The sequence below is a fragment of the Drosophila guanche genome, unplaced genomic scaffold, assembly GCF_900245975.1.
Source record: "Drosophila guanche unplaced genomic scaffold, DGUA_6, whole genome shotgun sequence".
Classification (NCBI taxonomy): domain Eukaryota; kingdom Metazoa; phylum Arthropoda; class Insecta; order Diptera; family Drosophilidae; genus Drosophila; species Drosophila guanche.
In genome coordinates, this window is record NW_022995772.1 from 149,660 (window position 1) to 160,230 (window position 10,571).

Genomic DNA, 10,571 nt, shown 5'->3' on the forward strand with positions numbered 1-10,571 from the left:
TCTAGCTTTAATAGTCTCTGAGATCCAGGCGCTCAAGAAGACGGACGGACAGACGGACATACGGACAGACCGACATAGACTCGGCTAATGATGCTGATCAAGAATATATATACTTTATGGGGTCGGAAACGTTTCCTTCTGTGCGTTACATACAACCGTTATTCGCACAAATACAATATACCCTATTTTCTCTTCGAGTACCGGTTATAAAAACTGTACGCAGAAACGGTTGTAACGGTTGTATACATCTATCTTACATATGTTTGTAGTGAACTTAGCCATTCCACTATGGGTAAAAAGACAGTTTTTTTACCATTAATTCAAATAATTTTCGGAAAAAATATTTAGTCATTTAGACCCCGCCTACCTCCCGCAGCCAACCGAACTGGATCCCATTTACGTCGTATTTATTATAAAACAAATATATATTCAAAGGATAAATTATGATGAAAGATCCTTTAAAACATTTTGGAACTTAAAAAAAATATATTTGATTGACTTGTTTAACTAAGCAATAAATTGGATAATTTTCTTTTGAATTATAACAGTTTCATCTTTAGTTAGTCAGTTTTTGTCAATACTCTTTAAACCCTAACATTTGATTGCGTCTGCTTCACGATTGGTGTTGGCCCAGAACACCACCAGCTATGTATGAGTGAACTCATAAGCATCAGCAAAATTTAAAATTTTTCAAAAAGGGGATAAAACGGGAAAAAAGCATTAACTCCACGTGTTTCTATAAAATTTGGTTAATTACACGTAACTTGAACCTCTGTGCAGTGGTGTGCTGTGCAAAAGTAATATTCCACAGAAAACACGTGCAATTGTTAGTACCAATCTAAAAAGACACACGAACAAAACATTGGACAATTATATAACTACACAAAACTATACAAAAAGTGTATTAAAAATTAATTTAAATACCTCGACCTGTTATTTTAATTGTTTACTTGTATATAAACATTGTAATCGAGCTACATTTACAGCTGCAAGTTGCTCAAGTCAAAGCATCTCAAAATCAGCCGACTTTGAAAGCGCGCAAAACACATATGGTACTAGGTAAAAATCTTCTAAGCCCAGATTTGTTCTATCTAGATATTTAGGAATCAGAAAACTTAAGTCGCATTCAAACATTTTACCCAAAAAAATTTACATAAATTCCAAAAATTCGGGCTTTTTACCCATACTGCATTCTATAAAGCTGATGCATGCGTCTATGTATAATGTAAACCCAAACACTTTGTGGTTTTAGCTTTCCGCTGTGCTCGGCGATGGGTGAAAAGTTAAACAAGTCGCAGGTTTTGTGAGTTACCTTTGCCATTTCGCATAATGAAGCAAAATAACGGATCCAGCCACCAGTCCAACATGCCGCCTCGGGGAGAGAACACCTAGGTATACCGATGCGTACGTACATATGTGTATGCACATATATGTACATATATCCATATCTAGCCAAAGTTAAACAAATTTAAGTACTTTTATGCGCAATAGGAGCCACCTGATGGAAATCTTTTCTTTGAAAAGAGATAAAGATGAAGACAGATAAAGAGAGAGTCCCCTTCTGCTGCTGCAGGCACACGCTTTTATCTACAATCTGCACATCTGACTAAATGCATTTTTTCATTATGCATATGTGTGTGTGCCAAGTGTATGTGTGCGTCGTCTTTCGTAGTAGCGAGCTTTGTGCGATTTATGAATTCACTTGTTTGCTGCTTTTATTATTTCGTTTTTGGAATGGAATGGAATGAATGAATGAAGTCAACTTGCAAAACACACCAATCCACTACGTTTGAGTACGAAAAGAAGATGGAAGAGACATGGAAAATCCTTACAAATGCTGTTGCCCCAGACATATTTATGTATGAACAGTGGGAGATGAAGGAAATAAAGAAGGCAAGAGCGATTCCACTGCAATACCAACCAATGCAGAAAGAACCCCCCATGATTCGCTTCTTTTTCTGCTGCAATGAGAGCCAAAATCCATGGCTTCTTGATTTTTTTTTTAATTGGTGCATAAATAACATGAAATGAAGTGTCGGAATGATGCTTTAGTACTTATAAGTAATAATAAATCAATTAATGAATCAATAAATAGTAGCGGGTTAATAAGCAAAACAATAAAAAAATAATAGATAACTTGGATTAAATAAAATAATAAAGACTTTAAATAAATGAAATAGTTAAAAAATAATACAAAAATAAAGGACAAATTTGGCAGAATGATATAAAAAATTAATACAAAAAAAATCAAGAAATGGTTTAAAAAAATGTACAAATTAGTTAATATATTTGCTACTCTTTACACGTTCTATAAAGTAATAATGGAAAATGGTAATACATAAACAATCAAATATATACATTCAGAATATATGGGCAACAAAAATATACAAATTTAAATTCAAAATCAATGAAAATGCATTTTTATGCCAAATTGTAAAAAAAAATTCGCCATATTTTTGTTTTAAATGTTTCTACCCATACAAATATTTCCCATTTTAAGCACCCTACCATAGCGCATTCACTCAACCGCATATCTGTAGCGAACTCTGAACGTGGAGATTGGCAGATTGCTTGGCACTGATAAATGACTGCTCATGTCTTTGAGGACGTTTCCCCCCGGTAGCAACCACTCACCCCGCATTTCGGCCACGTCAGTGCATTACCAACGCGGCAAGGTACGCTCCACTTACAACACCCCCGTTTTGCATTGCGTATCATATTAGTTGGATTTCTTGCTTACAATACTCTCATTTCGCTCTGTGCATGTGCGTCTGTATGCCTGTGTGCGTGTGTGCGTGGGTGCTACTCTTCGTACTGTTTGCGAGGCTTTAATTGAAATGCCTCTCAGACTAACGAGTGACTTGAGTTGCACTCGTTTTGTTTTGACATAATTTCCACTTGCCTGAAAAGTGCCTGCATTATGCATTGAAAGAGTTAGGATGTAGAGGGGATGGGCTCACTGGCTATGGTTTCTTTTGAGCACATTGCATTGCATATAGACAGGATTTATCTAGTGAGTATTTACAGAGAGATGGATTGCCAGTTGTGTGCCATGTGTGTGCCTGGTACACAAACATACATACGTAATGCCAAATCGAAATGGATACATGATCAATTGGTGTTTATTAAAGGGGAAAGTTTATTGAGAGGAAACCTCAATTTCCCTATGCTACCATTATTGAGTCTGCACCAGTGTCACTCAATTTTTACCATGAGAAAAGTCACTCACAGAGGCCCACAAATAACCACATAGTCGACTCATCTCTGGGCATTTTCCACTATATATGTATGTACAGACGCCGATACAATACACTTCCTGTCATGCAGAGTCATGCACTTAGCATTGAGTTTTGCCTATCAATTGCGTCCACTGGCGTCACCACTATGTGGCAATGAGGCTGCAACTTCTTTCAGCCACTGTTTAAAATCAATTTCATCAACTCTACCAAAAAGCAAAAGTCATGACAGACAAGCAACAACCAACTAACAACTAACCAACTAACTCTCAAGAGTGATAATCATGCGAATGGTTAAGTTAATGCCGTCTCCAATATCAAATTGCCCAAGAAAAAAGCAGCCAAACGCAGCAAAAATATGAGAAGAAAAAGAAACACAAACAGAGTTCATAATTTTATGGCCATGCCATTATTGGGAATTGCTTTCGGGTTTGAGTGGAATTTTTTGTTGTTGCGTGAGTTTGAGCTTTTGTGTGCGTTCTAAGTTTAAGTGATTTGACACCTCGCAACGTACCAACGGCTTCACTTGTGCTTTGTCATTTTCACACCCAAAAAAAAAGAAAAAATAAATACAAAAGAAAATGTTAATGCAGTGGTTGGTTTTTATGTTTGAAGAAGGAATTATGTATTTTTTTGTTGTAGGATAATTTTTTTTTTTCGCTTATCTGCATTCTAGTTCAATGCATCAGGGATGGGATGAATGCACATTATGCTCAGCAAATCAATGAAAATCAGCGTAGTGATGTTTTAAATAAGGTTAAATGGCAGGGTAATTGACCTTCCAACACCCATCACATCACGCTGCGCAACATTTTACATCAAGCCGATGCTTCAGGTCCGAGAATTGTGAGTCGTATTTGTGGACAATACACAGATAACACACTACCATACAAAATTATTCCGATTCACACCAAACCAACTTGATAAAATTGGGGATTTAAACATGCTTTATGAAAAATTATTTTGGAGCTCCATAGATTTTAATCAGCAATCTCTTAAACGACGCCAAATAAATGCATCTATACAGAATATACGAGGAGGGATGCGTGAGACGCTTCCTACGCGTCACTACGTTTTACCCGGTACTCAGTCAGTATATTTTTAAAATATTTTCTACATGTCATCTTCTCACGCCAACCCGCTCTTTTAGCTCGCCCCCCTACCCAAGAGGGGTAGCATACTGCACGAAGGAGAGTGTGGAATGAGAGAATGTGCAAAAACTAAACAATGCTGCTGGAAGAAGTAAGGGTAGCCACTGCAAACTATTTTCCCATTCTGGCTATAATAATGATTTAATCGGATCCCAATTAGGTGATCTGATAGATGACGTCATTCCCTACGGTGTGTTACATATATCCAATTTTTGTGCACAAATATAATATACACTATTTACTCATCGAGTACAGGGTCTAAAAACTTTAAACAATAAAACAATTGGCTGATAAGCTTTTTAAGTGTCAAAATTAAGTAGTCAGCTATTTACTTCACTGACAATATCCTTGTTCCCACTGACCGCTCTAACTAATCTCTGTCTAAAAAAAATCCTACTTAATATCCATAATTTCTATAAATTCCCATAAAATTCCCCACTCTTCAAGTTTAGTTTTGTTATCAATGTAGCATGGAAAATTTCATTTCCATAGCATCATCCATATAAAACAACAAAAATATATGTTAATAAATGAATGTTTTAACTTTTGAACTTGCAATATGACGAAATTCAATCCATTAAATGATCGATCAAGTCACAAGTCACCAAAAGTGGAGTCTCTGCATAAACTGAGTTCCAGCTCCATTGAATCCATCGGATCGCATACAGAAGCTAGAGTGAATTTGAATAGGGAGGTCCTCAAGACGCTGATGGGTTCGGAGATTCAGTACCGCATGGATATGGTTTCGCATGAGATTCTGTTAATGAAAAACACCTTGGAGAACTATAAACAAAACATGGCACAAATAAACGAAGATATAGCTGATATATATTTGAGCATGTATCAGATCTTCATACGATTTGAAAAGGACGATAGAAGGAGGTCTAAATCAAGCAAGAAGGAACGTGTGAAGGTAGAGGAAGCCTTAGAAGTCCCAGTAAAATCATCAGATATGCACGTAGAAACCTCCGAAGTTCCAGAAGAATTGCAGCCACAGTGGGAGGATCCATCGAAACCCTCAACATCTGTCAATCCTCGTCATCAAGGTGGACAATCTGAGTCTGTGGGGGTGCTAATTAAACGTTCGCCATGCGAAACGCAGATGGATAGTCATGCAAAACGACAGTTCCTTAAAAATATGTTCTTGCTCAAGAAATCGGAAGTTACCATCCATCTAAATCGACATAATGTGTACTTCCCAGAGCTTCTAAGAGTGCTAAATGACATCAAAGAACCTGAAAAGACCACCACTTCAATATTATCATCAGAAACTCTCCTTCAATAAAAAAAATTACACAAGTACAGTTCAAAGTGAGATTACCTGCCACAGATAGCCGTAGTATTTTTTTTTTTTGCTCCTCACTTTGCTTTATTTTGTTTCAATTTCTCTGTAAACAAAACAAAGTGCAAATTTATGTGGTAAACCACTTGAAAAATGAACCTTTTTTGCGAAAGAGAAGCACCAGCAGGAGGAGGAGCAAACCTTTGATTGTTACTTGAACCGTATCTGCAGGTGTAGCTGTATCTGTATCTGTAACCCCAGGTGCTCCCACTCAATTTGAATCTGAATACGTAGCTCTATTGTGTTGTGTGAATGAATGTAAATGTGTGGCAAAGTGGCAAGTCGGATGGCCTCTTCCATTCCATTAGCATCAAGTATATTTTTAAAGTAACATTTTTAAAGTCGATATTTGCATTTGGTTTGCGCACTATCATGGGATTTGGATAAGGTAAACATATTGAAATATTCCACCTCTAAGTGTTGAGATTCTGCCACAGTTATGTTTATGGCTCTAGCTCGTATATCTCATCTCATGATTGCATTTATCCAACCATTTCTTTGTGTAGATTTTAAGCCCTAATCGGGGTTATTATATGATGCCGCACACACACAATCCTTTGTTACTAAAAATAAAAACTTTTTAATTGATTGTGTGGCAAACGTTTAAACGAGATTAATTGATGAAATGGACTCGCCTGACTCTCTCTGATGTCACAGACACTTCAAAATTCTCCGTCTATTGGACCCCATTGTGTGCTATCTTTTTTTTCTTGTTTCTTACAAGTTGTGCACTCAAAATAATAGACCAGAGCAAAATAGCACACAGTAATACACACAATAATAGACCAACGAATGGTGGGTGTAGGGTGGAGGAGTAGTTTGTGTTTGTGAATCTCTCTCTCTCTCTCTCTCTCTCTGACTGCAGTCATCTCTCTGTTGTCTGTGCTCAGTGTAATGGGCAGCGCTTACTCAATTTTTATTACGTAGCAAACGTATTTCTTTTATGGCCCGTAGGTTATTTGTGTGTGTGTGTGTGTTTTGTAAAGGAGAGAAAGAATTCCTGAAAGAAAGATATATATCCGTGACACAATAAACGAAGTTCGTTTCCTGAGTGACCATTTTACTGCGAGGCCTTTCTTTTCCACCAGTCGAGATGTAGCATCCCTTCTAAGTAAATATTCGCACACAAATATGAAGAAGTATAGTAGTATGATGGGGGGGCTTTGCTTTTAATTGCTTTCAAGTAAACATAGAATGACAGCAGCCCCCGCTTTATGCACAAAATGGGAACATAAATATAATTGCCTGGTTGGTAAGGGTTTCTGGTAGGGTTTTGTGGGGTTTGTGGGTTTTGGCTTTAACATTAACAAACCCAAGCCTTTTGTGCGTGTGTTGCCTTTGCTTGGCAGTTTACGTATTTACAACTCCCTCCACATCTCTCCCGCCCTACTCATTTTGTTAATTTGACTTTTACACTCTTCAGAATTTTTTTTTGCCTACTTAAAAAACCCTAACTTTTGCGCTCTATAGTTGTCATATTTCCGTAAAACCCCCACACACCCCACACAGTTTGAAGGATTTACTGTTGTTTTTCTTTGTGTGTAAATTGATAGCAAAGCCGTCCAAGGCTATAGCTGGCCAGTGGCAGCTGCATTAGGCCATAACTTTGATAAAAAGTAAACAGTTAACATTTTATGGTATCATCCCCTGCCCCGCCGCAACATTCGACGACTGTTTTAAATAATTATTTAACATTTTACATTGTTAAGCTCGCTCTCGTTTCTCCCTTCTGTCATTGTTGGCGTGCATAGGGTTGTAGAGAGGGGTCCGGGGCAGAGGCAGCGTTTATTTGTTGTAAAGATTCGCGCGATTTGCATTTGTGCCAAAACGATTCATGTGTTCGCCAGACCAGAAGCAGATGTTGACAATATTCCCCCCAAAACCATTCCACGCAGGACTCTTGGATTCAATTTGTACAATTGGCGGGGAAGGGCACGTGCCGTGGATAGGCATTGATAAAATGCTTTGAAGTGCGCCCAAACTTTTTTGTATAATTCACATAAATTAAAACACAAACTAAGCAGGTCGGGCTAAAAATATCCTTAAAACCATACAACAAAATTATCAGAATAAAAGCAATGCCCTACCTAAAGAGAAAATCAAATGAACCGCCGCTTCAGTCTCTGGCTGTGACCACGGAATCCATACGTGTGGGACAATTGAGTGCCCCCAACATCATAGATCGTGGCTTGCGGCCCAAGTTCTCAAAGCTGCCCAGCGGACAGGATATTAATAGAACTCGATATCGGTTGACGAAGGATGAGAAGACCATGTGGGTTGGTGTAGTTGGTGTAATTGGTGTAGAAAAGAAACACATGCAACAAATGAGCAAGGATATGGATAATTATTTCAATCCCAAGTTAACCGATAATGGGAAAGATCTTCAAAAAGCTGAGCCAAGAAATAAGGATAAGGATATCGATAAAAAAGTATTTAAAGCGCCGAAACTTGCCACAATACAGGAAGAAGCACTAGAGGAAAACATTGATTGCTTTGGGTTGCTTAAGCCTTTAGAGTTTATCAATACTGTGGAGTTGCAGAGTGGTGCTAAAACCGCCAATGCTCTCAGAAAGAGCCTGCGATGGCTGCAGGAAGCCACAAGACCTGGCACTGTTCAGACCATTGATAATGTCAAAAACTTACATCGCTCAGCAACTCGCGTATGTGGCACATCCACATATAGGACCAAGAAAGAAATTGGTGTTCTCAGCAAGAAGAAAATGCAATTGAACCCCAAGGCGGAATTAATGAAGGAAAAAACTGAACGCATGGAGGCAGTTGTGAATGAAATGAAAATGTATCAGGACAAACAAAATGCCGATAAAAATACCGAAAAAGATGCCAATAATAATCCAGAAAAATATTTCCAACTGGAACAAGAACATAGCTCAAACAAAGATCACAGCTACAATGGTGCCATAGAAGGTTTATATGAAATTACTAGCAACGCTGGAGGGCCTCAGAACGCCGAAATTTCCTTGCAGGAATTTGAACAAAATGAGCGAAATTATATGAGCAGAATTGTAATCAACTCCCAAATCCTAAATTCTAGTGATAGAAACAACAATTCAATTGAAGAGTGTTCAGTTATATATAAAAGGGATAATTTTTTGCAGAATACAGAATCCACAACGACTCAATCGGAAAACTATTTTGGCCTGGGGAATAAGAAACACAGCAGGAAGCATGAGCAGAGCCGTTCAAAGGTAAATTCTTGTTCTACAAGAAAAAATTCCAACAGTTAAATTCTTTGTCCTCAGTACAACGAAATTAAAAAAATATACACAAATCAGCAGCTTGCTAGATTTCAATCACTATCTAAATCCAAAAAAGCTCAGCCCAAAGATTTTAACATGAACAAATACTTGAAGCCTTTTAAAACCATGAAAAACATTCAGCCCATCTCCTTGGATACTCTAACAAAAGCTAAAGACAATGTTCAGCTGATCAAAGCTTCGTTTCAGTTGCCAAAGCTCTCCAAATGCAATGGGAAATACAATTCTCTAACGTTATTCCATTCAAAAAGCACTGTGCAGTATTTGGTGTGGGCTCCAACCTTATGCCTAATTACCATTTTTTTTTTGGCATTCGTACTCTTTTTGCGCTTTGTATTTGTGAAACCAGCACCAACATTTTGGGAACTCTTACTGAAATATCTAATCCAAAAGTTGAGGGTATTTTGTTTTATTTCAAACATCTGACAGCTCAAAGCAAGCCTTGACCCAACATTCTCTAAGTTTTATGGCGTCTATTCTTAACCAACATCATATCCCATAAATCTCCCAAATGTAAGTTAAATATTTTTGCAATTTTTAAATATTAATTTAAATGTTTATCCATGGCTGAAGCTTACTTTGCTGTACTACGCCGACAATCGCAACCTAATCGTATGCTAACAAACGAAACCAAGAGACCCGAGACCCTCACTTTTCTCGCCAAAGTTCCAGAAAATGCAGTGAAACAACCTGAGGGCAAGGGAAAATACGAAAAGCTAATTCCTGAAGAAACCTGTAATAGATCTACTATGAAGAATACAAATGAGAACAGTCCCAGCGGCTCCAAAACACCCAGCGAAGCCATGTTAATGGTAATTTAAATCTATCTTCCTCGCAAATGAAAATAAAATCTTTTGATTTGGATTTTTTTCATCCACAGGCCAAGCCAAATTCACAGCTCCTGCTGGTAAGTTTACCAGCACCCGAAACAGGAGAAGCGCTGCACAGCAAATTGTTAGACCCTTATTTGATTCGAGCATTCAAAGGCGAAAAACTTCGGCATAAAAAATCCAAATCAAAGCATAGAGGTTCATATGTTCACGGCTTAACCCGAAAAGACAAGTTAATGTCCGCATTGGGTGTAGTTTTATTCATTCTATTCATTCTATTTATGACTCAATGGACACCAAGACCACTAACTTCACACTTTGGGTAGTCAGCTTTCGAATTTTTATTCAATAAGTTATAGAAAATATTTGTTTATATTTTATATTTAGTTTAAATTTTGCCATATTATTAATATTGGTGCAAAAAGGTTTGCCAAAGAAATGCTGCTAATATATTTAGTAACCTTTTTACCTTTTCCCTGAATGGGTTGCCACGTCTTTTACTTCTCCAAATGGAGATGAAGATGGAGCTGACTGGTGGCTGCCAATCGCGCCAGTCAACATCAGCAAATGCAAATTTAATGGTCTATGAAAAAGGTAGACCAGGCAAATGCTTTTAACCACATCCGTTGCTATTAGCAGGGCTGGGAAAGATTGAGAGAAGGGAGTGGCAGGGGCAAAAACGTTTGAATAACAATGGAAATAACACTGAAAAATCAATGCGCATTAGTGGTCGGTGT

The 10,571-nt window shown here is 37.7% G+C and overlaps 1 protein-coding gene across 2 annotated transcripts; it reads left to right on the forward strand.

Annotated features, from left to right (window-relative positions):
- Window positions 1-7,745: 7,745 nt before the first annotated feature.
- On the forward strand, window positions 7,746-10,199 carry LOC117591311. 2 transcript variants are annotated; one of them, XM_034284516.1, is made up of 4 exons: window positions 7,746-8,935; window positions 8,990-9,517; window positions 9,578-9,816; window positions 9,885-10,199. In XM_034284516.1, exons 1-2 carry the CDS (start codon window positions 7,808-7,810, stop codon window positions 9,428-9,430), a joined length of 1,569 nt encoding a protein of 522 aa, XP_034140407.1. In that variant the 5' UTR covers window positions 7,746-7,807; the 3' UTR covers window positions 9,431-9,517; window positions 9,578-9,816; window positions 9,885-10,199. The 2 variants fall into 2 exon arrangements, with proteins under 2 accessions (XP_034140407.1, XP_034140408.1); XM_034284517.1 differs by having other exon boundaries at window positions 7,746-9,517.
- The last annotated feature ends 372 nt before the right edge of the window (window positions 10,200-10,571 follow it).

Bases quoted from the DNA above. Each gene is read 5' to 3' on its own strand.
- LOC117591311 (XM_034284516.1), top strand. From the start codon at position 7,808: ATGCCCTACCTAAAGAGAAAATCAAATGAACCGCCGCTTCAGTCTCTG. The intron at 8,936-8,989 runs GTAAATTCTTGT...CTTTGTCCTCAG, and splicing joins ATGAGCAGAGCCGTTCAAAG to TACAACGAAATTAAAAAAAT.